At 38.0% G+C, this 27,934-nt stretch overlaps 4 protein-coding genes across 6 annotated transcripts; 2 read left to right on the forward strand and 2 right to left on the reverse strand.

Annotated features, from left to right (window-relative positions):
• Window positions 1-407: 407 nt before the first annotated feature.
• On the forward strand, window positions 408-6,313 carry LOC131335725 (protein CHAPERONE-LIKE PROTEIN OF POR1, chloroplastic-like). Of its 2 annotated transcripts, XM_058371208.1 has the most exons (5): window positions 408-718; window positions 1,571-1,659; window positions 4,777-5,159; window positions 5,712-5,788; window positions 5,928-6,313. In XM_058371208.1, exons 1-5 carry the CDS (start codon window positions 660-662, stop codon window positions 6,076-6,078), a joined length of 759 nt encoding a protein of 252 aa, XP_058227191.1. In that variant the 5' UTR covers window positions 408-659; the 3' UTR covers window positions 6,079-6,313. The 2 variants fall into 2 exon arrangements, with proteins under 2 accessions (XP_058227191.1, XP_058227192.1); XM_058371209.1 differs by lacking the exon at window positions 408-718 and having other exon boundaries at window positions 1,567-1,659; window positions 4,812-5,159.
• A 2,147-nt stretch (window positions 6,314-8,460) lies between these two features.
• On the reverse strand, window positions 8,461-8,823 carry LOC131335726 (uncharacterized). The gene has a single exon (XM_058371211.1). It carries the CDS (start codon window positions 8,821-8,823, stop codon window positions 8,461-8,463), a length of 363 nt encoding a protein of 120 aa, XP_058227194.1.
• An 8,197-nt stretch (window positions 8,824-17,020) lies between these two features.
• Window positions 17,021-17,551, forward strand: LOC131335727 (uncharacterized). The gene is made up of 2 exons (XM_058371212.1): window positions 17,021-17,300; window positions 17,417-17,551. Exons 1-2 carry the CDS (start codon window positions 17,021-17,023, stop codon window positions 17,452-17,454), a joined length of 318 nt encoding a protein of 105 aa, XP_058227195.1. The 3' UTR covers window positions 17,455-17,551.
• A 5,403-nt stretch (window positions 17,552-22,954) lies between these two features.
• LOC131335728 (plant cysteine oxidase 3) lies at window positions 22,955-27,432 on the reverse strand. 2 transcript variants are annotated; one of them, XM_058371213.1, is made up of 5 exons: window positions 27,016-27,432; window positions 25,131-25,282; window positions 24,606-24,768; window positions 23,446-23,646; window positions 22,955-23,324 (listed from the first exon to the last, which is right to left on the reverse strand). In XM_058371213.1, exons 1-5 carry the CDS (start codon window positions 27,182-27,184, stop codon window positions 23,197-23,199), a joined length of 813 nt encoding a protein of 270 aa, XP_058227196.1. In that variant the 5' UTR covers window positions 27,185-27,432; the 3' UTR covers window positions 22,955-23,196. The 2 variants fall into 2 exon arrangements, with proteins under 2 accessions (XP_058227196.1, XP_058227197.1); XM_058371214.1 differs by having other exon boundaries at window positions 23,446-23,589; window positions 27,016-27,335.
• Between the last annotated feature and the right edge of the window lie 502 nt (window positions 27,433-27,934).

A 27,934-nucleotide genomic window follows, 5' to 3' on the forward strand; every position in this document is an offset into this window, starting at 1 on the left:
TTAACTTTTGTCTATAGGACTCTCATAATCACGTTTCTGATCTACAGGATTCTAAATAAAAAGCAGATACTTAATTATGAGAGTCCTAGAGACAAAAATTAATTATGATGTTTTAAAATAATATGATTAGAATAATAAGATATTCGTACTTGTTCAAACGAATTAAAAAGTGGCACACTTAATTTTTTAGACCGTTTATATATTAAAAAATATGATTAAAAAATTAAGTGCTCTAATTTTCAATCCGTTTGAATTGACGTGAAGATCTTATTATTCTGATCATATTATTCTAAAGAGATATAATTAAATTTTAATTCTAAGGCTTTCATAATCACGTTTCTGCTCTATAGAATTGCAAGCGGAAGAATTTTTTTTTTTCTTTCATAAAACGTTGCCGTGTGTGAGTGTGGGTAGGGCTGCTGCCCATAGCGAATAATGAACCTTCTCTCTCTCATAACTTTGTCGTACAATAGCCCAAAGTCTTAAGAGAAGATTTCTCTCTCTTCTCTCTCTTCTACCCAGAACACCTGCGTAGAGAGGAGTTGCGAGCATCTGCTCCCAATCACCGCAACCACCGCCTCTGTTGGTGTAACAGCACTCTATTCCTACACTACCCTTATTTAGGTTTTATCTCTCCCTCTCTCTCTCTGCAAAATTTCATGGCCTGCTTTCTCCTCTCAAACCCTAGCCTTTCCTCTCCTTTCCTCACCAAAAAACTGTAAGTCTCTCTCTCTCTCTCTCTCTCTCTCTGAATTTTCATTGCTACTCGATGGGGATTGTCGGCAACCAATTCAAGTTGATGAAATATATGCATATAACTTGTTTTAATTTCACGTGTTTATATCTACGCATGATGCTGGAATTTGGGAGGGAAAAAGGAAACGAAAATAGCATTCAGAAGGAAACTGGATTATAGGATTTATCCCAACTTTTGAACGCCAATGGATGTGGGATTTCACCACCCTAGGATTCTTACAAGGGTAACACCATAACAGGACCATAGCTATAGCCTATAGGAGTTAATTCATTCTCTTAGAAATTTTCCAAATAGATGCATAACAATCAACTTGGCGCCTATTGAAGGTCCACCTATCGAAGGTCCACCTAAGGATGGGAGTTAATCATGAAGACAAAATTATTCTAAAAAAGCCAGTTGGTAATTGTAGTCAACTGTCAAACTCAAATCCTTTGTCCCATTCATGTCATGAGGCATAAATAGATTATCTGGAACAAAACTCTAACATAGCATTAGTGAACTTGCATTTCCAATGCTACCAATAACATCTACACTTGCACCGACAAGCCCCGTCATGAATGCTCAATCCCCATACATGTAAGTTTTGCAACGTAGAAAACCTTTTGACTCCATTTGACAATTTTCCCTAAAAACCGTTCACTACGTAGATGATCAACCTAACGATTGTACCAAGTGTGAAAAAAAATTATTTAGTTGAGATTGATGTGATGTTTTGGGACACTCCGGTGTCGATGCAGGAATATTGTTGGATTCTGTTTCTTCATTATGAATTTATGTTCTATTTTTCCTCACAAATCTTTGTTTATGGCCCAGTTCTATTATTGCCAATTCAAAGAGCCCATCTACAGTGCGTGTTTTGAGTTTTAGGAGCCCTAGATGCGCTGGGGATTCACGTTATGAAGGTACTTAAAACCTATGGCCCAAGTTGATTATTTACTTGAGTATAATGCAGTCAACAATTTTAAGCAATTTATAGCTAAGGGTTTGTTTGCAAATAGAAGAAACATGTGCAGTTATTTTTTCTTTTAGCAAATTATAACATGGGAAAGTTTGAATTAATCAATCAACTCTTTCTCTTTTAGGTCCTCTCGGTTTACCCTCAGGGTTTGCATCTAGGTGGTTATCTCTTTGCTTTGTGCAACGTTCATGGTCAATGAACCTATAAAGCTCCATTTTGATAAATTTGAATCTGGAATGAAGGTGTTTTGTATTCAGTGTCAACAAAAAAGTAAGAAGTTTAGAGATAGGCTTGTGAAACTAGCATAAAAGGGCTACCCAATTACGAGGCTCCTTCACAAAGGTTGTTTCCGCGACTGGAACCTGTGACCTCTAGGTCATGTTGGAGTATCGTTACCGTTGTGCTGGGGCTGGTTGTGAAACTAGAGTGATGGAGTTGAGGTAGAAGAGATATATATGTTTGGATCCTTGGATAATTACAATCATTAACAAAGGAGACTTGCAAAGTACTTTTAAGTAGTTTCATTAAATCCATCATGACAAGCTTCCAGACTTTGTGCCAAAATCCATATGTAAGCTATTAAATTTGAAGTTTGAGTTGTTCGCGTGGAATAATAATGTCAAATCTTGTAACGCCCCAAGCTGACCACTGGCCTAGTACCTTGATTGTGATCCACAAGCCATACCACATGGTTCAAAAGCTTAAGCCTACGGTACTAGTAGCTCACAAGGTTTGTTATATACCCAAGATCATCCATATAGACTTCCGATGTGGGACGGGGTGTCAAAATCTCCCCAACTCTATAGCCTCGCGAGGGCATTGAGCACTATAATCACCAATACAAATCAAACCAACTACCAAATCCAACCAAACTCCAAGGCCCATATGGTCGTGTACACGGATAGCTCTGATACAACCTGTAATGCCCTAAGCAGACCACTGGCCTAATACCTTGATTTTGATCCACAAGCCACACCACGTGGCCCAAAAGCTTAAGCCCAAGGTACTAGTAGTAGTCCACAAGATTTGTTATATGCCCAAGATCATCCATGTAGACTTCCGATGTGGGACAGGGTGTTACAAATACCTGCAGTTAGAATTCATCTAGTCAAACAGAGAGTAAGGGAGTTTGGACGTTGTTTTCGTGTTTATGCCCGTCCTTTGTATGAAATTTGTTTTAGTCAATTGGAAGAGCCTTCACCAATGGAACCTGTACTACCTTTAGGGAACTAGGAAATGTTTTCAAGCTGACTTGAACAAATGGCCATCCTTCATTTAGGCCGAATGTGGAATTATGTAACGCAGCAGAGGCACTAAATTGAAAGGAATCCCTGCTGTATAAGTCTTGTTTCTTTTCCTCCCGTTTCAAGTTTCTCATGCCTGAGCAAAGCTCCTTTCAATCTTGATATTGGAAGATAAAATTCATCCAATTATTGTTATTAAATGGCACTGCAAAAGTAAAGCATCAGTACTACAAGAGACTCTTCAAGAGTCGGAGTCAAATCAAGTGGTCATAAACCTGTGGTACAAGCAATATAGCTTGTGTCCTGTAACACTAGGGGGTTAAAATGGGTAAAAGTTTCTTGCGTATCTTAACCATTGGCCAACTGCCAAAATTTGTAATTGCAGGTGCAAGTCTGTCCGAAAGACGTGCTTTTCTTGTTAGATCTACTAAAAAAAAACTACTATATTCTCCACAATTCGTTCTTGTTTCTCTATGTTCCTAGGTTTTTTCCCTCGACTTATTTGTGATTTCCCTTAAAGGTGGATAGAATTTACTTTTGTTCTTATTTCATGTTTTAAGTTGGGATTGATGCTCTTATTTCAAGGTTACGGACACACTTTACTTGTTAATTATGTACAACAATATATATACCAAACGCGCCCTGTAAGACTGCTTGTGGAGGGAATTTTCCCTTAATTTTCATGGGTATATTAATATGAAACGTAGGTCCTGTCAGTATGAGTAGGCGACCCGTTGAAATTACAAAAATTAATGTGTGCCGAAAGTTGAATGCACTTAGTACTTAATCTTTAGTTTTCATTCCCATGATGAAGCACACCACCTCTTTTTTTTTCCAGTCCAAGGATAAACAACTTAGAAGTGCTTGTTGCACTAGTTTCATCCTCTGTACTCATGCAAGAAACTTCTCATAAAAAACTTTGTCTCTCTCTCCCCTTTTCAGGGACACTTATAAAATTATAGAATAGCTAATTTGTGTCTCAGATATGATAATTTGATTTACGGATTGATGTTTAGGGGGACAAAATCTTGTCCCAGTTCTAATGTGGCACAATTCTGTTTGTGGGCCAGTTCAAGTTTGGTTTGACCAATGGATCCAAAACTGGGTTAAATTTATTTTCTAACAGCGAATGGTGTATCTTTTCTTCACCTTCTCTTTCTAAGATTTCTAAGAGATTCTGAATCTTTGCCTTACTAGGCCTCAAGTTTGAATCTAGAATAGTAATTATGTTTGGAAGCATCAATAGATATTGACTTTCAGAATTACGATACACTTCCATACTGCTGGAATTAATCAATAATATATGTGTATCAATAAATCTTTCTAGAAGATGGCGACAACAAATGATTAAGTAGTTTGTATTGGACATTTACCCCTTCCAACCAAAGTGGAGGTCCAGCTCTGAAGGTTTAGTCGGGGTCGGGATCGGGTTACGTTTCTCACATATCAAGGATGTAAATGTCGGTTTTTTTTTTTTTTCCCCTTCATTTTTCTGCACAATAGCAAGTATTGCGAATGTTAATGATTTAATTCTGTACTTTCTCAGATTCTTTCCAACTCTTCAAAGAATGCGAAATCCAATGTTTTTGTTAGTGCATCTAAAAGCTCAGTATGCAACTTTCGTTGGATCTTTTTGAGCAATTCTGATTTGTACTCGTCGCCACTAGTCTATGTAGCACTGATGCGAACATATGTTTTTAAGCTTATGCAACATATGCAACTGACACTTCGAGCATATGTTTTGGCATCATTGCCAAATACATGGAAAGTTGAACTGTTCATGTTTCACATCCAATTTTAAATTTTCTCCAATGTAGGCAATACTCCAACATTCCCTCGAATAAATGTTCAGGACCCATACAGACGGCTTGGTGTAAGCAGAGATGCTTCTGAAAAAGAAATTTGGAGTTCCCGGAACTTTCTTTTAGCTCAATATGCTCCGCATGAAAGAAGTGCAGAATCAATAGAGTTGGCTTTTGAAAAGTTACTGATGGATAGTTTCGTACGCACGAAGAAAAGAAAAATCAACTTGAAAAGCATGTTAAAAAAGCAAGTACAGGAGTCTCCACCTTGGTTCAAGAACTTGCTCGGATTTGTGGAAGTTCCTCCTACCGTGATTATTCTTAGAAGATTGTTCCTCTTTGCATTCATCGCTGGCTGGAGTATCATGAATTCTGCCGAAACTGGACCCGCTTTCCAGGTTATTTTTACACTACTGTTGTATGTCCATTTGTCATTTCTAGGTAGCCAACTAAGTGGACATCAGGCATCAGCCCTTTTTACTTTCCATTGCTCGTTCAGTCAGAACTAGAAAAGTTCAAAGGATGGTTTCAAAAACCCTGAAGTAGATGAAATAGAGATGGTTGTCACTGAACTTCTAATATCTGTTCATCGATGACATGGCCATATTGTTGAATAAAAAGTGCTCAAATATTACATTGCAATGCAATCGCTCCTGGAATGCTCACAATTCCAGAAACTAGAAATCTCTATTAGATGACCATAAAAAGATCAAAGTGAGATGCCCAGTAATGATTGTAATATAGGTTGAGGCATTAACATTGAGTCGATTGTACATTTGTCTGTTTCGGAATAGTGAAGTCTGTTGTAGGATGATAAATACCATACTGACCTTCCTTTGATCTCAGCAGTTACGCAAGGAATTAAACTTTCAGCCCTTATGTGCTTGTAAATTATTATTTGGCCTTTGCAATTTTCCCATCTGGAAACATTACGTGTTTCCCTTCTACAGGTGGCCATTTCTTTGGGAGCTTGCATATACTTCCTCAATGGAAAGAAAAAGAGCCTAGCTAAAGCTTCCATGATCGGGTAATTTTGCTAAAAAAGATGGGTGTTTGTCGTCTTGTGTTTTTTTCCCTCCCTAGTCCTCCCCATCTAGTGCAGTTTACCCTCCCCCTAATGTGCTGCCCTGCTATTTTTGTTAAATGGTTCATCTGGTTTATTGCAGATTAGGATTGCTTGTGGCTGGTTGGATTTGTGGTTCTTTCCTAGTTCCTGCAATCCCTGCGGCGCTGTTACATCCAAGTTGGACACTTGAACTTCTAACATCTCTGGTGGCTTATGTATTTCTGTTTCTTGGCTGTACCTTTCTTAAGTGAGAGCAGCCATGTCGTCTACCTTTTGTTTCTTCTTTCTGCAACAAAGTTGAAACTGGATAAACTTTATGCCATTTCCATTTGGCTGGGATTGTTTTCTTCCATTTCCTCCTCGTTCTTTTGTTGTGTCATGGTGAGAGTATAGCTACATGGTTTTTGACTATTGTACCCTTAATATATGTCGAAATAAGCTACTACTAGTAAGCAATGAAATGCTTAATCGTATATCTTTTGTTCTCGGGGATTTTGCTCTGTAACTTGGCTTATGGTAGTCTTACTGTGCATGAATAAATGGTCGATATAGTGGACTCATGAGGTGGTTCTGGTTCGTGAGGGATATTGGTCCCATTATTCCCAAGATATGCAGGAACTAATACCATTGTTCCAGTTCATTTCTTTAGAAATTTCTACTCCAATTTTGTGAGCTTAACGACGAAGATGCTCAAGTTCTCCCGGAACCCAAACCAGTTCATTTTGATTTGGGACCCGCAGAAAACAGCTGATAGCCCCACGCAACCACCTCACTTCTCTCGTGCTCATTTCTTTAGAAATTTCTACTCCAATTTTGTGAGCTTAACGACGAAGATGCTCAAGTTCTCCCGGAACCCAAACCAATTCATTTTGATTTGGGACCCACAGAAAACAGCTGATGGCCCCACGCAACCACCTCACTTCTCTCGTGCGCACCTACCTAACCTAACTGGCTACCTCCACTGACCTTAATCACTTGTGAAGGCAGATTGAGATTGGATAGTCAAGTGTCAACTGTAAAAGATACCTAATGTAGTAGGAGTAATAATATATAAAAGGTGACTTTCAAAAATAAAAAATAAAATGTGATACTACTAATTTATTTTACTGAAAATTATAAAAACTACTTTAACATTACCACATGATTCTGATCGATTTATCTAATTGTACTAAAAATAATCATTAATAAGTCTAAATGAATACAATCTTAAGCATTTCTGTCCATTTTAATAACAAAAATAATATTACAAATAATAAAAGTGAACCCCCAAGAGTATGATCTAGTGGTCAAGATCGGAGACTTTGGTTTTACTCTTCCTAAGGTATCATTCGAAACTTCACAGGTGCTGTTAACTTCTTTGGGAGCAGTTAATTTGGAGTTTTGCTTCGATTTTAATTGTGCTCCTTGCAAGTGGACAGTGAAATTAGGCTCCTAAGATAAGTTGAGGTGCGCGTAAATTGACTTAAACGCTTGAGTTATGTAAAAAAAACTATTAAAGTGTCTAAAAATAATAATATTTAAAAAAAAACTAATTGAACGGGTTTTGAATTGTTAAAAAAGATGTAAAAATGTCAGCCGGCCCAACTTAAGTAACTTTAAATTTATTTATTTTTAAAAATAAAAAAGTACTAAAATTTTTAATGATAAAAATTTAAACCGCCGTCCGTCCTTGGTCTTAACGTCCCTCCAACCACCACCCCTCGGCGGACTTTCCCATACCAAATGACCAATTACCAACCACCCCCACCAACAACCCCCCCCCCCCCCCCCCCCCCTCTCTCTCTCTCTCTCTCTTTACATGCACCAAAAACCTTCCTCCATTCTAAAACCCCTTCTCTTTCTCTCTCAGCCCAACCAAAGAAACACTAAAAATGGCCATGGCCCCCGCGTCACTCTCAAAACCCTTCATCTCCTCCAACCCCAATCATTTCCATCACCCGCCCCTCCACGTTCCTCACTCAAGTACTGCCCCTTGACCGTCCGCAACTCCATCGCCACCTCGGCCCCGGAGTCTGTGGCGGTGTCGAGGGAACACAAGGTGAAGTCGGTGAAGGTTGATCATCGACAGCCGGGGGAATCCGACGGTGGAGGTTGATTTGGTGACCGACGATCTATTCCGATCCGCGGTTCCCAGCGGGGCCTCCACGGGGATCTACGAGGCGTTGGAGCTCAGGGACGGGGACAAGAGCTTTTATGGAGGTAAAAGGAGTTCTCAATGCTGTCAAAAATATCAATGAGATCTTGGGCCCTAAGCTCGTCGGCGTCGATGTCAGGTTATTCCTTTGAATCCTTCTGTTTGATTGTTTGTGTATGTGTGCATGCAGTGGCGGATCCAAGATTTCTATAGAGATGGTCACCTTTCAAGCATTACTTTTTTTTGATCGGCAAATTTTTTTGTCCAACGTCCATAGGCAATCCATGGTGAGAAGAACCTATCTAGTCTGCTGTGAAATGCTTTATCTTGAAGCATTACCTTTCAAGCATTACTTTGGAAAAGGAAAATTCACAGTTCAATATAAAGCGAAGATGAAATGTTTAAACATTCTTCATTAACCACAAAACTTCGAGCTTAAATCATTCTAAAAGATTTCATACATAAGCACACAAAAACATAGATTACTTCCTAAAAGTTATTACAATTGACCACGACGGGTTTTCATATTCTGAAAGTTTTGCATGATTGTATCGTTCTCAATCCCATCAAAAACATCTTTTTCTATGTACACCACCAAACTATTATTCGACCACTGATCATTCATTCGATTCCGCAATCGATTCTTCACAATGTTCATCACAGAAAACACTCTTTCAACAGTAGCAGTTGCAACCGGTAAGATCAATGCCAATTTCAAGAGCAAGTAAACTAAAGGATATAGTTTATCTCTCCCGGTCTCTACCATTTTCTTAGAAAGATCAGGAAGTCCATTCAACCTCGAAAAATCCTCATTAGATTGCACATCAAAGATATATGAATCAAGCTGATCAAAAAGAACCATGAGCTCTACCGGAGAAAATTCTTTCGGATAAAATTCGGCAAGACGAATCAATTTCTCCTTTGCAAAATCTTTGAAGCAGTTGGATGGATTTAAACATGCCACACAAAGTAACAACTCACTATTTGCCTAAGTGAAGCGAGCATTTAGTTAGTTCTTGAAGTTGCATATCGATAACTCTAGCAAAAACCTCGACGCGATAATGATGCAAGTTAGTAATTTGTTGCGCTTTTCGTTGGCCTTTCCCTTCAGCAACAAATTTATCATCCATGTTGGGGACATTAATTCCATACTTTTCACAAAAGGAGGAAACAACAATAAATAAAGAATCCCAGCCACTATCCCTCATCACCTGGAGTCTTTTTTTTTATGTTTGAACCAAATATATAGCATTCACAATATCTTGATCTTTTCTTTGTAGCGCTTGTGACAACTCTGATGTAATAGCCAACACTGCTTTCATCAAGTGAAGACTAAGAACATATTCAAAAGACCGCATCAAGTTCTTCAATACCTTCGCTTCGGATCGTTGTTCTGAGTGTGTACCCTTATCAAAGATGATTTGAAGCACATCGATAACAGCTGAAAACATATTCAGTATGCTTATTAAAGTACCATAGTGCGAGCCCCACCGTGTATCACTGGGACGTTTAAGATTGGTTTCTTGATTTAAGCCTTGCCCACTTGAAAGCTCTCCAACACTAAGTGCCTCGACAACATTAGTGTAGTGTATCCCCTTAAGAATATCAAGGCGTTTACATGATACTCCAACAATAATCACCACTTTATTAACAATATAAAACAGCATGGAAATATCCTCATGATTCTTTGCCACAGCCACAAGCGCTAGTTGTAGTTGATGTGCAAAGCAATGGACATAATATGCACATGAATTCTCATTTAATATTAATGTCTTGAGGCCATTAAACTCACCTTGCATATTACTTGCCCCATCAAAACATTGCCCCCTTAATCTAGACATACTTAATCCAAGTCGACAAAATAACATCCCCATTGCTTCCTTCAATGAGAGAGCATCGGTATTTGCAACGTGCTCAATGCCCATAAAACGCTCAATCACATTACCTTTTCTGTCCACACACCGTATTGCAACTGCCATTTGCTCTTTGATTGATATGTCCCGAGCTTCATCAACCAAAACAGAAAAGAGTGAATCATCAAGATCTTTCACAATCGCTTTCATAGTTTCAAAAGCAGCTGCACTTACAATGTCCTTTTGAATATCAGGAGCAATCAACTTCAAATTTTGTGGAGCATTATCCAATGCAACACCTTTGACTTCTTCATTATGGTCGGCAAGAAACTTCAAAAGTTCAAGAAAGTTACCTTGGTTACTTGAATGTTCAGATTCATCATGACCACGAAATGCAAGTCCTTGTCTAACGAGAAATCGAACACAATCAACCGACGCATTCAAGCGAATTCGATAATCAATTCTAGCTTGGTTTGATTGATTGTCAAACACCGTTTGAATATGTTGCCTTTGGTTTAACAAGTCCTCACACTTACCCCAAGCTTGATTATGAGCACTATTTGGGCCTCCCACATGATCATTGATGATCTTCTTCTTCTTCCAATTTGAGTAACCCTTACCAACAAATTTATCCCCGCCCGCTTGATCTCCGATTTCTGGCTTGAAAATATAACAACAAAGGCAAAATGCGGCATCTTTTGCTATGCTATACTCCATCCATGTAGGAAACTGACTGAACCACGCCTTATTAAATCGTCGATATTTATTTACAAATACTGTCTGCGGAAAAGTATGGTCACGAGGTTGAAAAGGACCCTTTTGCAAATAGTATCTGCGGATTTGGTCTTGCTCATTAGGATTATAATCACCAATTCGGGGTCGAAGTCCAGGATCAGCGGGAAGGTTTGCCAAGTTAATTTCTACACGTCTTTGTTTTGGTGGTCGAGAATTATCATCATCCTTTTCCAAATTAGGCACCTCTATTGGCAAATTGGGAATCTCTACCGGCAAATTGGGCACCTCTACAACTACAGGTTTGTAAAATCTCTTCATGACTAATTGTTAAGAGAAGGAAAAAGAATTTTAAGCCCTATTTTTCAGAATAGAAATCAAAACAACGTACACCTTTTCAATTAAACTATTCAATAGACTATTGTATTTGTGCCTAGATTAAACTAATCTATGAACGAGAGAATGAATGACTTAAACTGTTGTATTAAACTAAACTAGTTGGATTAGATTAAACTAAACTAAACTAATCTAATCGAGAAAAGAAGCAAACTATTGTATTAAACTAAACAAATCTAGTAAAAAGAGGCAAACTTTTGCATATAATTAATGAACAAGCATATTACCTGCTTGTAGTCCATGGATTGATTGAGAACGCAAGATGACAAAAGGATTGGGATTTGGGATCAAGATGACGAGGGTTGAGGGCGTCGTCACGTCGGCGCCATTTCATCTTTCGGACTGATTCCAGATGGAAGTCTTGAAGATTAATTCCAAATGATTGATTTCTCCCAAACGGGGATTTCCCCAAACGTGCGTTTCCGCAAACGAGGACGATCTGTTGAAGATTGATTTCTCCCAAACAAGGGTTTCCGCAAACGGCGAGAACGATATGTTTTAGAGAAAGTATTGCCTGTGGTGGGGTTAGTCTTAGTCCACGTTTTGGTTCCAGGTGGGTCACGTGACCCACCTGTGCTCATGCTCCATCCGCCCCTGTGTGCATGTACAGACAATTAATTCAATTTGATTACTGGAAAACTAAGGGTAGGAGGAGAAATGTTGTTTTTGAATTAGGGATTTGTTCATGTGGAAATTGTAGAGGACAATAATTAGACTTTCGTTTTGGCTTAATAATCGGGAAGATTTTTTTATTTTTTTATTCAAAAAAGTTTCGGTTGTGCTAGTTTTGCGTTAATTTTTTATGAATTATTTTTTATGGATTATTAGCTCGATTCAACGGGAGAAATTAAAAGGTAAAAAACTAAAAATGTACAACAAAACTTTTTAGAATTTAGAATAAGACAAAAATAATTCAAAAAATCGGTTTGTTTTGGATTATTAGTTCGAGAGGAATCTAAAGGTAAAAAAAGTATAACTAAATCTTTTAGAATTTTGAAATAAAGAAAAAATAATTCAAAAAAATCTTTCTGTTTTGGGTTATTTTGTCTTTAGTGAATTTTTTTTTTTTAGTATTTTGATCGTAGCTATTTAATTTTGACAAGTAAAGACAAAAAATTAATCTTTTGGACTATTAAGCCAAAACACCCCTCACAATTTAGTTTGCATATGAGGAGTTGAGTCAGATTAGGGGTTGTTTTAGCTTAGTTTAAAGCCTAATGCCTTGTTTGGATCATATTTAAAAATAAATAAAAAATCCAAACTCAAAAGACATTCATTACCTTTCTTCCAATCATTACTCTAATTTATCGATCCTCTCCATAATCATTATTCTCATTTCTCTCTCTTTCTCTCTCCACTCCATTATCCCTATTTTCAATTATTACCCTAATTTCTCTCTCTACTCATTACCCAAAAACCAACCAAACCAAACCAAATCTTATGTCTTAATCATTTCGGGTCGGCTACATGAATCATTTTCCTTCATTGAGCTCTATCAAGGGTCACTTGTTCACACAAATCTATTATACTCATGTCGTTGCGCACCACAACATCTAATGTCAATTTAGGTCTACCTCTCCCCGTAGCATTGCTACCCAAAGCTATCCTATCTGCTTTTTTAACTACTGCATCTCCTGGTCTACGGTAGATATGCCCAAACCACCTTAGCCTATTTTCCCTCAACTTCTCTTCTATGGGTGCTACACCTATCATCTTACGAACCGTTTCATTTCTAATCATGTCTCGTCTAGTCTTACCACACATCCACCTCTAACATTCTCATTTCCGCTACACTCATCTTGTTCACCTGCTATTTTTTAATAGGCCAACATTCTGTCCCGTAAAGCATCGCTGGTCTAATGGCAATTCCATAGAATTTTTCCTTCAATTTTATGGGTACCCTCTTGTTACACAGTACACCAGTAGCGCTCCTCCACTTGAGCCACCCCACTTAGATCCTATGGGTCACATCATCGACAATCTCTCCATCTCTACTAATAATTGAGCCTAAGTACCTAAAATGATCACTCTTAGGTATCTCTTGGTCTAGGATCATCACTCTTTCTTCGTGCGCACTGCTGATATCATTAAACTTGCACACCATATACTCAGTTTTACTCCTACTTATCCAAAAACCCTTTAACTCTAATGCTTCCCTCCAAATTTCTAGTTTCGTATTAACACCTCTAGCAGTTTTATCTACGAGGACAATGTCATCTATAAACATCATACACCATGAGATATCCTCCTGAAATTGTCTAGTCAATTCATCCATAATTAAGGCAAAGAGGTACTGGCTCAAAGCTGACCCTTGATGCAATCCTACAGTGATTGGAAATTCACTCGTTTCTCTTACTGGTAATCGAATAGTAGTGACGGCACCTTCATACATGTCTCAATTACCTTAATATACCCTTTGGTCACTCCCTTTCTCTTCAAAACCCACCATATGATGTCTCTAGGCACCCTATCATAAGCCTTTTTTAAGTCTATGAAAACCATATGGAGATCATTCTTCTTTGCTCTGTGTTTTTCTATCATTCTCCTTAATAGGTAGATAGCTTCCATGGTTGATCTTCCAAACTCAAAAAATTTTAAAACACCATCCAAACAAGGCATAAGAAACTTCAAAATGTGTTCAACCATGGTTTGTTTATCAGTTGAGCTCAAGTCAATGATCTCAAACTTAAGCCGATTTTGAGTCGAGTTTATGTGAACATGATTTTTCGAACACTATAAGGCAATAAGCATATTGAGCCTGAGTAGTGGGTTGTTGAAGCTTAGTATGGTAACTTGATTTGTTTATGTAATAACAAGCTTTTAACAGGCTGAAAGCAAGTTGAATCGAGTAGCTTAGGTCATTTATTGTTGTTTTGAATCTGCTTAGTGAAACATTTTTGTTTACAATGAAGCTTCATACATGCTCATTTGCACTTGTTTTTCTTCGTTAATGCTGACATTTGTTTTTTGTCATTTGTGCAAAATGTAAAGGAATCAAGCTGAAGTTGATTCACTAATGCTCGAGATTGATGGAACTCCAAATAAATCAAAGCTTGGGGCTAATGCAATTCTAGGAGTGTCTAAGCGTGTAGGGCGGGTGCAGGAGCGAAGGGAATTCCTCTTTACAAGCACATACAGGAAATATCAAGTAATAAGGAGCTTATTATGTCAGTTCCTGCTTTCAATGTGATAAATGGTGGCAGCCATGCTGGAAACAGTCTTGCCATGCAAGAGTTCATGATATTACCTATAGGAGCAACCTCATTTGCAGAGGCTCTCTGCATGGGTAGCGAAGGTAAGAAACTAATTCTCTTCTTAGTGTAGTTCATAAATCCAAAGATTATAGTTGAAATTACAAGTATTGGGAGCCATGGGGTACTTGTATATGGGCAAAGTCCACTTTGACCCCTTCCCCTTGTGGTTTGGATCATGTGCAGATACACCCCATATGGTTTAAAAGTGTGCACGTAACACCCCTGTGGTTTGTGAAGTGTGCACATAACACCCAATTCCGTCCATAATAATGTCAAGTGTGACAAGACGCGCACTAAAAGTCCGATATGCCTTCATCTTTTCCATTGATTCTTCTTCTTCCTTGAAACTAACACATTCATCCCCTATACTAAAAATTGGATCTTAACCATTGATATTGTAGAGTTTGATGAGTACTACATCCATACCAAAATTCTAGTCGATCAAAAAATGAAAACCTCATGGTTGAATTGAATTTATTGGGAAGTAAATTTTCAAATTTAAATTTATCATTCATTTTAACAAGTATTAGATCACTGAGTTATTAATGTTTGATCGAGTTGATTTTTTTAAAGAGATGCTCTATTCTATGATTAGTACTTTATGAACGGCTCGGATTAGATTTTGGTTAGATTCAAGAGACCTATGAGGTACACTTCCATTAAAATAGACGGAATTGGGTATTATGTGCACACTTCTCTAACCATAGGGGTATTATGTACACACTTTTAAGCTATAGCGGTACATCTGTGTCACGCCATTCGATTTTCAACATAAAGCATAAAGATTTCCGATAAACAATTCCTTGCAATAATAAAGATAACACCCCAAAAGATAGTTCAATCCCATAATTTCAAATTAAGTTCAAAGTTTCTATTCTTGCTTGACGATCCTATTAGCATAATAGAAAAGAAGGTTTAGGGTTTACAATCTTCCATGATCAAATGATAGTTATAATAGAAATTATTATTACATCCCAAAATAGTTTTACAAAATGATACCAAAGTAATTTTCAACATAAAGCATAAAGATATTCGATAAACAATTCCTCGCAATAATACAGATAACACCCCAAAAGATAGTTCATTCCCATAATTTCAAATTAAGTTCAAAGTTTCTATTCTGGCTTGACGATCCAATTAGCAAAATAGAAAAGAAGGTTTAGGGTTTACAATCTTCCATGATCAAATGATAGTTATAATAGAAATTATTATTACATCCCAAAATAGTTTTACTAAATTATGCCAAAGTAATTTCCCGTATTAGCTTTCAAAAGGGATGAAGTCAAACGCACGCCAAGCACTCTGTGTCACTATCTTTGGGTGAACTTGAAAATGATTAAGGGTTGAGCAAAACACGTGCTCAATAGAGAATTCTATGCTCAAACTATATGGAAATGTGATGAATCATGCACCATGAATGAGTGAATATTGATAGATACGCCTAAAGTACGAATGATCAATGATTTCAAAAGCGCGTGAAGCGTGCGCTATAGCGCGAAGCGCAGGTTTTGCGCTTCGAAGAATAGCGCTATAGCGGAAAGCATCAAGGCGCACACTATAGCGCAAGGCGCACGCTATGGCGCGAGGCGCACACTTTTTGTCTTTGATCCAAAAATTGATCCGACGGTGCAGAAAACACATGCGATGGCGGCGATGCACTGAATAATTTTTTCTTTTAAGTCTGATTTAGCCCTAATAGACGATACGATTCATACCCAGCCAGCAGAGCAGCTTCAGTCGATCGAGAGTCTCAGTCAATCCAGAGCAGCTTCAGTCGATCGATCAAGGTTGCAGCTTCAGTCGACAACAGCAGCTTCAGTCGACGACGGTAACCTCCTCCTCTTCTCCTCGACTTCTTCTTTCTTCTTCTTCTTTCTTCTCCTCTTCTTCTCCTCTTCTCCGCAACTCCTAGCCATTTTTTTCTCTCTCTTTTTTTCCCTCTTCTTTTTTTTCGCCAAACTCCTGGGCTTTGGATGACTTTATGGTAGTTTTTTCAGTCGGTCAATTTTTTCATTTTTTTTTACGTGGCCAGTAAGCTGTCAGCTGTGGATGTTTTTTTTTTTTTTTTTTTACAGCTATATGTGTTTATGACTTTATCGTATTATTTGTACTTGTTAATTGTAGATGACATTTGAAAATTCTAGTAAAAAGGACCTTGGTTGGAAGTATTGCGAAAAGGTTGATCCACACAATAATACCAAGTTGAAATGTATTTTTTGTAACGAAGTGAAAAATAGGGGTGTGTCAAGAATCAAGCAATACCTTGCAGGAGAAGCTAAAAGGAATACGGCAGGATGTAGCCGATGCCCACCTGAGGTTAGAGAGGAGATGAGGGAGTTTATACGTAAAAGGGATGAAGCAAAGAGTCAAATTAAGTCTATACCAGATTTTGATGATACAATGAATGATGATGATTATGACTTGGACCTGGACGATGATATTATTGAATCCAATCCCTGTTCTAAGAAATCTTCTACTCACGGAAGCACAACCTCCACATCTATTCATTCTAAGACTAAGAAACCAAGAACCATAGGGCCTCTCGACACTTACTACACTCCTGAACTAGAGTTGATGGTGGAAAATAGAAAAGCCAAGGGCAAACAGCCAAAAATTGATGAGAATGAACCATATAAGAAAATATTGAAAGACCGGGCTCATCAGGCTATTGCAAGGTGGATATATGATTGTGGGATACCTTTAAATGTTGTGAACAATGATAGTTTTGCGCCAATGATAGAGGCTATTGGGCAATACGGTCCGGGTTTGCCCCCACCAACTTATCATCAAGTGCGAGTTCCTCTTCTAAAAAAAGAGGTAGAACATGCATGTTAGCAAGTTGATGGAGGAGCACAAAAAAGACCAGGAACAATATGGGTGTACGCTAATGAGCGATGGGTGGACTGATAGGAAAAATAGAACATTGATGGAGCTTTTGGTGAATTCTCCGAGGGGGACCATGTTTCTGAAATCTATGGATGCGTCTGGAATTGTAAAGGATGCAGAAATGATATATGAATTGCTTGATGGGTGGGTGGAGCATATTGGAGAAGCAAACGTGATTCAAGTTATTACGGATAGTGCCGCGGCAAATGTGGCGGCAGGTGAGAATTTCAATTTGCTATTTGGTTGTGTAACTTACTTGAAGTTATGAACAATTGAAAATCACTTATTATTCTAGTTTTAACTTCTAACACCACTTATTTATAACAATTACCAGGGAGGTTGTTGGAGGCAAACCGGCCTCACTTGTTTTAGTCTCCATGTGCTGCCCATTGTTTGGACTTGATGTTAGAAGACATTTTCAAGTTTCCAAATTTGAAGACAACTTGGGAAAGGGCAATAATGATGCATGGTTATATTTATAATCGACCCTCTTTGTTGAATATGATGAGGCAGTTTACCCAGAGGAATGAACTCGTTAAGCCAGCAAAAACTCGGTTTGCAACCGTTTTTTTGAGTTTGCAAAGGGTTTATGAACAAAAGGGAAACTTAAGGAAGATGTTTACTTCAGAGAAGTGGACCAATAGCAAATGGGCAAAAGAGCAAGGAGGAAAACATGTAGAAAAAGTCATGTTGATGGCCTCATTTTGGAGGAATGTGCTCCTTGCCCTCAAGTTCGCATCCCCACTTGTTAAGGTACTTAGATTGGTTGATGGAGAAGTCAAGCCTCCAATGGGATACATTTATGAGGCTATGGATCGGGCTAAAGAAACTATTGCAAATTCCTTCAATCAAAATAAGGAGATGTATGATGAGGTCTATAAGATAATCGACAAGAGGTGGGAATCCCAATTGCATCGGCCTTTGCATGCAGCTAGTTTTTACTTAAATCCTGATTTTTTTTAAAAAGATCCAGAGGCTTGCAAAGTTCCAGAAGTCGTTGAAGGCCTATACAAATGTATCACAAAGTTGATTCCCAATACTGCTACACAAGACCTTATTTGTGTCGACATGATGAAGTATGAGAGAGCTGAAGGACTCTTCGGTAACCCAATGGCAAAGAGGCAAAGAAATACAAGGGCACCAGGTATCACCATGTTAACCTTAACCTAGTAACTAATTTAAATCCTAAGAGTTGCACTTTAAGAATATTTTCCAATATCAATATTCTATGGTGTGCAGCTGACTGGTGGGTCTCATTTGGTCATGACACTCCCGACTTGCAAAAATTTGCTGTCAAAGTTCTTAGCCTTACTTGTAGTTCCTCAGGATGCGAGCGTAATTGGAGTGTCTTTGAGCATGTGAGTATATGATAATCAAGTTCATTCATTGACTTCCTTTAGTTATGTATGATCATGAATTTAAGTCCTTGTATAATTAATTGTTAATGCAGATTCACAAAAAAAAAAAAAAAAGAATAGACTAGCTCAAAAGCGTCTCAATGATTTGGTATTTTTTAAGTACAATAGAGCATTGATACGCCGATACCTCAAACGTGATTGCATTGATCCCATATCCTTGAAAGATATTGATGAGAGCAATGAATGGTTGGTTGGAAAGATGGAGGAAGAAGTTGTGTTTGAGGGTGATGATTTGAATTGGGATGATGTTGCTTTAGCTTCTGGAGCCGAAGAACCAAGGAAAACAACTAGAGCATCAAGTTCAAAGTCAACAGACTCAACACCTATCGCGAAAATGGCAAAACCAACTCCAAAGGCTAAGGCTTCAAGAGGAAAGACATCTCTTATAGATGAGGAGAATGAAGAGGGAGAGTGGGAGACAGATGAGGAGGAGGAAGATGTGGAAGGATATAAATCAGAATCATCAGATGATGATGATGAAATTGAAGATGAAGTTCTTGGTTCTGAGAATGATGATTAATGCCTATGCATGCCTCTAGATTTTATTGCCTTTAATCCTTTTGTTATGTCTCTAAGGCTAAACATTATTATGTTAACTTTTCATGGATGATATGTTATGTTTAGTGTTTGGTACATTCGTTTAACCATTGACATGTTATGTTTTATGACATTTGAAAGTTTTACAAGTGTTTGTTTGTGTTGAAAACTTGTTCTAATAAAATTTGCCTCATTGCGAAGAATTTTTTTTTTGGTGCTTCGCATCAATAAAGCGCGCGCCGCGCCTTGTGCTAAAGCCCCAGGGGACCGTTGCGCTTCGGTGCGCCTTTCGCCATTTAAAACACTGCAAATGATTACCAACGAGCTGCACGTTATAGTCAAAGGATTCTAGACTTCACATAAATGTCACTAACCGTTTACTTCTCAGACTAGATACATTAATAAACTCACGTCAATCCACATTTATCGTCATCAAATCCCTTTATTACAAAACCTTTCCTTTTGATTTCAAAATAATACAAAGAAAACTCAAGACCATTATAGGCCTAGCTCCGTTGATTCGGGCTGAATACCAAAGTCCGTTGATTTGTGCCTAAATACCGGAAACTGTTGATTCGCTCAAGAATACCGGAGCATTTCCATCAAAATCCTTTAACCAAAACCAAAATCCTCTCATTAACTTCATAAACCAATTATGTGTCGTTAAGAGTCTAAGCTGAAGCTCCTGCCAGGAGTAAGTTGACGAACCCTAAAAATAAATGATATGAGCATTTAGCTCCTGTCAGGCATTTACTCATTTAAGAGTCCTGAAAGTAAATGATATGAGCATTTAGCTCCTGCCAGGCATTTACTCATTTAAGAGCCCTGAAAGTTCTCTTTGTATCCCTTTGTTATCCACATTGATAACAGTGATAGATGGATGGGATTCGTAAGGAGATGGGATTAGGATTGAGATTGGTAATGAGAAGGGATTGGTAATGAGAAGGGATTGGTAATAAGTATGTTTGTTTGGGATGTGATTAGATGATAGGATTATTAATATCATGTTTGTTTGAGATCGGATTAGATGATGGGATTGGATTGATAGAAGAAATTAGTAATGAGAAGGGGTCGGGATTGGACTACGAATACCAAGTCTCAAGGGGTATTGCTAATACCCCCTATGGGCCGGATTGTTCATCCTATGGGACTACCAATCCGGACCAATTTTGGAAACCAAACACAGTATTACTAATACTATCACCTTAGCAATCCAATCCCAACCTCCAATCCGTTTATCAAATGGGGCCCATGTCATAACATATTTTTGGCTCTAAGGTTTTTCAATGAGCACCTTAAGAGAGCCCTGAAACTAAATAAAGAGTTCCAGGGCTCTCTTCGGGTGCTCGTTGAAAGGCCTTAGAGCCAAAAATTCATTACGACCATTTAGGATAAAATGATAAAAAAATAAGATCCTCGCACCGGTTCAACCGGATTGAAAATTGGAGCACTTAATTTTTTAATTATATTTTTCCGTTAGTTTCATTAACGGTGTTAACGATTTTACCAATTTGGAACGTAAAACAAACTACAGGGACGAAATTGAAACTAAATGGACGAAATTGAGACAACCGTAAAACTAGAGGGACGACTACAAAAATTTGCCCTTTTTAAAAATATTTTACTTGCATAGGGGTATATGGTTTGGGGACGTTACCTTTACAGGGAACTGAAATCATAGAACATATAATTCATGCCAAGGGTAAATATCACTTTGTTAAGACAAAAGGTGTTTTTCCCTATTTGACTCTAATTGGCGCATCGGTCATTAGCAAATTTATCAATTGCAGGTTAACCAGATTGGCACAGTAACTGAATCTGTTCGAGCAGCTCTTGACTCAAAGGCTGCAGGATGGGGTGTAATGGTCAGCCACCGAAGTGGTGAAACAGAAGATAACTTCATTGCTGATCTTTCTGTTGGCTTGGCCAGTGGGCAGGTTTCATCGGCCTTACCTTTAATTCTGTTCTATGACCATGGAGTTGAGTATAGATTCAGCTAACCAGTTGTGTTTTCTTCCATGCAGATCAAAACAGGAGCTCCTTGCCGAAGTGAGTGGTTAGCCAAGTATAATCAGGTGAAATGGGTGTTTCTGTTAGTCTTTTCTTTTCCTATATCAGGGTTTTTGGCGGTTAGCCAAGTATAATCCAGGTGAAATGGGTATTTCTGTTAGTCTTTTCTTTTCCTATATCAAAGTCTCTCTCTCTCTCTCTCTCTCTCTCTCTCTCTCTCTCTCTCTCTCTCTCTCTCTCTCGTGATGAAGTATCTGTGAGCCTAAATCAATGCATTTCCTATATAATTAGAGCTAAAATAAAAGCCAAGGGATTGCAAGTGATTTTCGGTTTTGACAAAGTACTATAGTTGGTCTAGATGAGTGAGCATGGTTTATACTCGGGATCTCACTTAAAATGTCTGCTTGGTTGAATGCTCTCGTAATAACAAATATTTAAATCACGGACATCTCTTTTTTTTCTTGGGAGAACTAAGAACCGTTGCAAGTAGATTTGAATAGTTGTATCATACAACAACTCGTGAGGAGACTTGGATTTTGGTACTCTTGGAACGGAAATAACATGCGAGGTAAAAGCTTATAATGTATTAGAAAGTAGGTTTAAAATTGAATATCAAAGTCGTGTGCTTAGGATTATCGTCATAGTGTAGAGTAAGCTCTTTGGCCTTTAACTGGCTTTAAAGGGATTATTGTTGAATCTTCTTGACAACAATTAGTTAACAGGGATGTCATTTGTTTCCTAATTCAGGCATTTCTGTTTTCTCTTTTGCTACAGCTTCTTCGCATTGAAGAGGAACTCGGAGATGTTCGTTATGCCGGCGTAGATTTCAGGTCTCCTTAATCAATTACGCAGCAAATTCAATCTTTTTTTATTGGGAATAAATTACCTGGGCTGAGTAAGGCTAGGTCTTGGAAAATCTACAGGAGTCTCGTGTAAATCCATTCGGCTTATTCATCCTAATAGTTGGTAATCAGTGAGGCATTAGAAGCTTTCTGGTTTTCTGGTTGTCTGTTGTTGTCATTGAAGCACCGGCACCACTATCTTGCCCAGCAGCATACCTTAGTAAGGTTCCTGAAAAAAGTAAAGACAAAAGGTGACAAAGGAAAGACCAAAAATGTATGAAATGGATTAAATGGACAACAAAGATTTCTTGTTTGTGTTCTCCAAATTAGGCGAATGAGATGATGTCTCTTCTCCATTTGAAGTTTTGAACCCTTGTGTTTGTAACCTCTCTTGGCTTGTAATACATTTGGTGTAGTTGAAAAAGAAATGGATGATTGTGGTATTGCCCGTGCAAGGAAAAAGGAAAGGGATTGATTGTGTTCTTACTATTATTCTTCTTAAGATGGTTATGGGTGACATTTTCCCCCTCCATTGCTATTTTGATAATTTGATGGCATTGGTATTCTGGAAAATATGAACTAATTTTGTTTCTCCATGATTCTCGTAAAATCTTACCATTCTTTTGTGAGAAACAGAACTGGTAAATAAGAGATTTTCTGATCAATTCTCCTCATTTTCATTGGTCACATTGTTGTCACCATCTAATTCAGTGAGAAACAAAACTCGTAAAATAAGAGAGTTTTATTTCTCTCTTTTTCTCATCGTTACATTATCCTTTCTTGCCAAATTACTCTACGGCAAAACCTTATTAAAGGAATTGTTATTCGATCCATTCCATTTGACACCAGGGTTTGAGTTATTATTGGGCATGGGTTAGAATTAGTCATCGGGCATCAAGGAGGGAGAACAGTGAGAAATGGATCAATCTATCTCGAGCATTAAAGGATAGCACTAGTGAATGTAACTATCATAATTAAAATAAGGAATGAAAATATAACACTGATCCAAAAGCCATCTGTGTAACTGTTAGAATAGAGTTCAAAAAAGATGCATCAAAACCAGAATTAACCAAAACCTGTGCATTTTGTTATTAGGTAAACAGGACTCCTTGCTTGCAAAATGTTTTCCGTGAAAGGCTGTTAACTGTATTACAAAAACTGCAGTACAAACAGTACAGAGGCAAATCAGTCTTCATGTTGGCTAAGAGTATTGTTGTTAAATGCTCTACAAATGTCTTCTGGGACCTGAACCTCACTTCGAACGTTACGCAAGCACATGCTCGATCACCAACGCATGCAAACCGAAGCTAAACTTTAATAACTGGGCCCTGATACTCTCCTGACCGCATATAGAGGTCATCTGGTGTTCCTATCTGTGCAAGCCATGCATAATCCTCTTCATTGCCATCATTTAACTCATCTCCTTTTCCTGTTGCTGCAGTATGATAAATTCAACAATTGATATTACAATACTTGGCAAGTGGAAAATTGCTCTTATGTGATAGTTTGGGTCCGTATATACAGAATAACAAGTTTAAAGAAATATAAGAACTTACTGAAGCTGGAATAAGGGTAATCATGGTAGTAAGTACATTTTCTGCCCGCAGCTTCTTGGTAAGGGGGCGTAAGTATGTCGAGCATGGCACAAGGGGTGATTGCTGTAAAACAATGCACATTACCTCCTCGACTTGGATACAAAACTGAGGTTCCACACGGTGCTGTTAGCACTTTATCAACCGTCAATTTTGCCAATCTCACTGGTTAAGAGAAGAGTTTCATCAGAACATAATATACACAAATCTGTATAGAACGAAATGTACCGATCTACGAAATAACTATGAACTATCTGAGTCTCTCACAATCCTGGACAGTGTACAAAAAATAATCTACCCAGTATTAGAAAGACCTAAGATTCTGCTTCTCCGTTATTTATTATGTTCCATTGACTCTTTGGAATGTATGAAGCAACTGTGTCAGAGACTGAGTCAGTTGGGTGGTTGTGGGATGTGTCCGAATTTTCTTTGGACCTTCACCTAGGGAAAATGTTCAATGTTCAAGTTTCGGAAACTATGCATCAAAATCCAACATTCTGAATAAATGGTCTATTACACCCTATAAATAAAATTTACTTTTTTTTTGAATGGCAAAAAAAAAAATCATTAATCTTGAAATTGTTACAAGACTAATAGGAGCAAGGAAAGTAGATAATCAAAAATCATCTACCCAAACCGAGACCCATCTCTTTTAGTATATCTCTAGTGTAAATACAATTTACACTAGAGATATACTAAGGGAGATGGATATTATTCAATGTTTCGATGTGCTTGCAATAAAATCAGATGCATCCAACACTTACAGATACCCATACCCGACTATGTGACATTGATTTTAACAATGGAAGTTTCTTTGGTATATTGACATCTCTCTGAGTATATCTCTAGTTTCTTTGGTATATTAAAAATGGAAGTTTCGTTGTTGGCAGCTTAGATTGTGGTTATTTGCAAGAAGTCTGATTTAGTTCCTCATGACACACACATAAACAACATTAAGTTACAAAGCATTATAAATGAAAATTCAATAAATGACCTGGAGAGTGCTTTCCTAAGACCTTTGTTATACAAAGCATCTTGCATTCCATACTCCATAGCATTATGGTGTTTAAGAAGGTATTTATTATGATTGCAAAAAATAGAAACATATGAGTCTATGATCAGACCTGGTGAGTCATTTGGTCCCATGCTTCTTTGCATTTTTTCAGGCTCAACCCAATCATAAGCTTTTACATGCAAGGAGCCATAGAGAACTTTGCTCAAAACAGTCATCCCAGGATGATCGTGGAGTGGAATAACAGAAGAAGTTGGAAAGCAAAATATACAAATCTGCAAAGAAAGAAAAAGAAAAAGATAACCATCTAACTGAATAAGGATCATTACTTGGTACAAAAAGTATCTCGTATTCTGCTACCTCCAAACTGTACAAGACGATCATAGCTGCAGCGCTAATTGTTTCTGTGTGACAACAAGAAGTAATCTTATCTTGTAAAAAGATTTCCACAATTTTCATTACTGCATCTTGAAAGTTAAATTCTGACCAAAACTCCTAGATAGTTTGAGAAGGATCCACTACGAATAATATTTTGTAGTACCATGAGCGAGTATCAATACCAATTTTATGTAGTTCAAATTTTCGTTCAACAAAGCAAATTTCTTTTCGCTTGGAAAAGCCAGATGAAAGAGCTGACCGTAAAACTATCACACTCATGTACATCCACGTATGTTATCGGTTGAGCCCATCGTCCGACTCTATTAAAGCGAGGAAGCCCAAATAATCCATGCCCTCTATCATCCCCCTGATCTTCCTCCTTGAGACCAATATCAGCAGGACGTATTGTGTCTGCAGAACAATAATGATCAGTGACATGTTAGAAGCATTACCTCAACATTAGAGGAACAGGATGCCCAGTCTTACTTGCACAAAACACTGATCTCTAATAGCCTATCCAACAGAGACTTTCGTATTAGGAAGCATTTCCATCAAAGTATAGTTGTCTGTAGCAAACTACAAAAAGAGGCACAAAAGTAATTTGTCTGCTACTAATGTTCCATTAGTTTTAGGCACGTCAACAGGCAGCCTCCAGCCTCATTCAGTTCATAAGCCTTCTAAGGGCTGCTTTACTGTTCGACGAGGACAAGTCACAATGGCTACTGGAATATATACCTATCCAAAATAATAATAATCTTCATTTTCCCGTCCCAGTATCAGAATGAAATCATACAGATGTAAAACTCAAAAAATTTCACAGTATATTTTTACTGGTGTTGCAAAACAAACCAATAGCCATAGGAGAAGGACATTGACCAAACTTAAACTAGGGATATCATGTCAAAAATGAAGATCTGTTCTTTCCAAAGCCGTAGGAGGACGGACAAGACAATATTCTCAGGTACCACTTCAAAACACTAAAATCCTTCTAATATGCCCATTGAATTTTTGACCACCAGATTCATGTAGTGTAAAAGTTGGATGGTATGTATCACATTCCATCTATGCACCATAATGGTGATTCTACTTTTCTAGTTGTAATCCATTGGCGTATAGTTGTGAAACCAGGATGAATAAGATTTCTGTAGGCATTATTTCCAAAAACCACCTCTCAATGGCATGCATAATCCCGAAGATTTTGATAAGCCCGAACATTTTTTTCCTGAGTGCTATCTAATGGCATGCATAATCTACACAGCCTTAAACAGATCAGTCTTATATTCCAAATGAGCAGCATTAGATTGGCTTCTTGAAGCATACTATACTACTATACTAGTATATACTCCTTAAAAGGTGCCTTCAGCTTTCAGAGCCTGTTAATCAATCTCTGCCACATCCCAGAAAATCCGCCTCAACTGTCATGAATATCAGCTCCTCACTACTCTGAAACCATGATGCTTTTCAAACAAGATTCCTCATCCCAAAACCATTATCAAAACAGTAAAACCACTCCTTTGCACAAATGCTTGGTACTAACGTCATCAAGCAAAGCCATGACGACTAATGACCACATTTTGTATGCCAATGACCACATTTATACAACACATTGGTTGGATGTGTTGGATAGCTTGATATACATTGATGAGCCCATTTTCTAACATGCTGAGCTTTTGAGAGAATAGGAGAGTTATGAAGGAATTGGAGCTCTGGTTTGTGAGAGGTCTTGGGTTCAAACCTCTTCATTCGCATTTATCTTGTGTTTGCATTATGCTTCTTTCTTTTGCATTCTGTTTCTTTCTATGTCTGGATGTTTGCCTTTCACACGCAAGACGGGGTTGAACACGAGGGGGAGTGTTGGATATAGCTTACCAGGATGGACCCCACATTTCTAAATTAGTAATACTTCGAGATGGAATCAGAACACGTTCCAAAAACGTGGTTATTCAAGCATTATGGATCTTGAATAACCCAAGATTGAACTTCGCAATATCAGCATCAAATTACAGCAAACCCATAATCAATTAATCAGCATCACAAAATTAACAAAACCCACATACAGAATCGCTTCAGATCACAAAATAACTGCGAAATTGCAAAAAGGAAGAAAAAGAAGCAGGGAGCAAATTAGGGGTCTGCAACAGTACCCAAGAGAGAGCAGAGCTTCTGGATGGCATGAGGAGAAGCGGGAGATGTTCCTGAGGGCGTAAAGGTCTTTTTACAGAGGTCGTATAATTCTTGAACAGAAGAAGAAGATGAAGAAGAAGGGAAAGCCTTCTTCGTCATGGTCACAAGCCCCCGATACATGCACACCATAAACCTCCTCTTTGTCTGATGAGATGAGAGATGATGATTATGCTTTTCCAAATATTGGAAATGTTTTGGATAAATTTTGCAAAAAAGAAGAAATGTTTTGTGACTTTACTTCCTTCGAGACTTGGCAACGGGAGGATCCAAGGGGCCTTTCCGGATTCTCAAATAAGATCAGCTACGAACTTTTTCTTTTAGGGTCAGTTCTAAGGTAAGGCCTGAGAGACCGAAGTCTAGGACCTTCAAATTTTGGCCCAAAATAGGACCCCGTTAACAAATAAGTATACATATGATTTGTTCCTAGTCAAAACAAAAGTCTCTTTGTTCGCGTAGTGGTAAGTCAATTTTTAACCCTAGACAATGACAAGGTTCGAACCACAGCACGGAACTTACATTCTAATAAATTTCGAACCCAGGTGAAGAAGGATAGTGGGGTTCCACGGCAACCACTTTGGCTGCCGAAACCAAAGCATTCAACATGCTCTATTGACACTAAAGTAGTTATATGAAGAAACTTTTCATTATTGTTGTTTAATTCTACAAATATATAGGGGTCCACCCTCTTATTTCGCCTAGGGCCTCCAAAATTCTTGGGCCGGCCTTGAGTACTTTTTATCTTTATTTAAATTTTTTCATACTTGTTCGTTTTGCGTCAATTTTTTTTGAAATTTTGATTCGTCTCGACGAGATGAATCAAAATTTCAAAAGAAATTGACGCAAAACTAATAAACGAGAAAAAAATTCAAATAAGGATAA

The sequence above is a fragment of the Rhododendron vialii genome, chromosome 8a, assembly GCF_030253575.1.
Source record: "Rhododendron vialii isolate Sample 1 chromosome 8a, ASM3025357v1".
NCBI classification, from domain to species: Eukaryota; Viridiplantae; Streptophyta; class Magnoliopsida; order Ericales; family Ericaceae; genus Rhododendron; species Rhododendron vialii.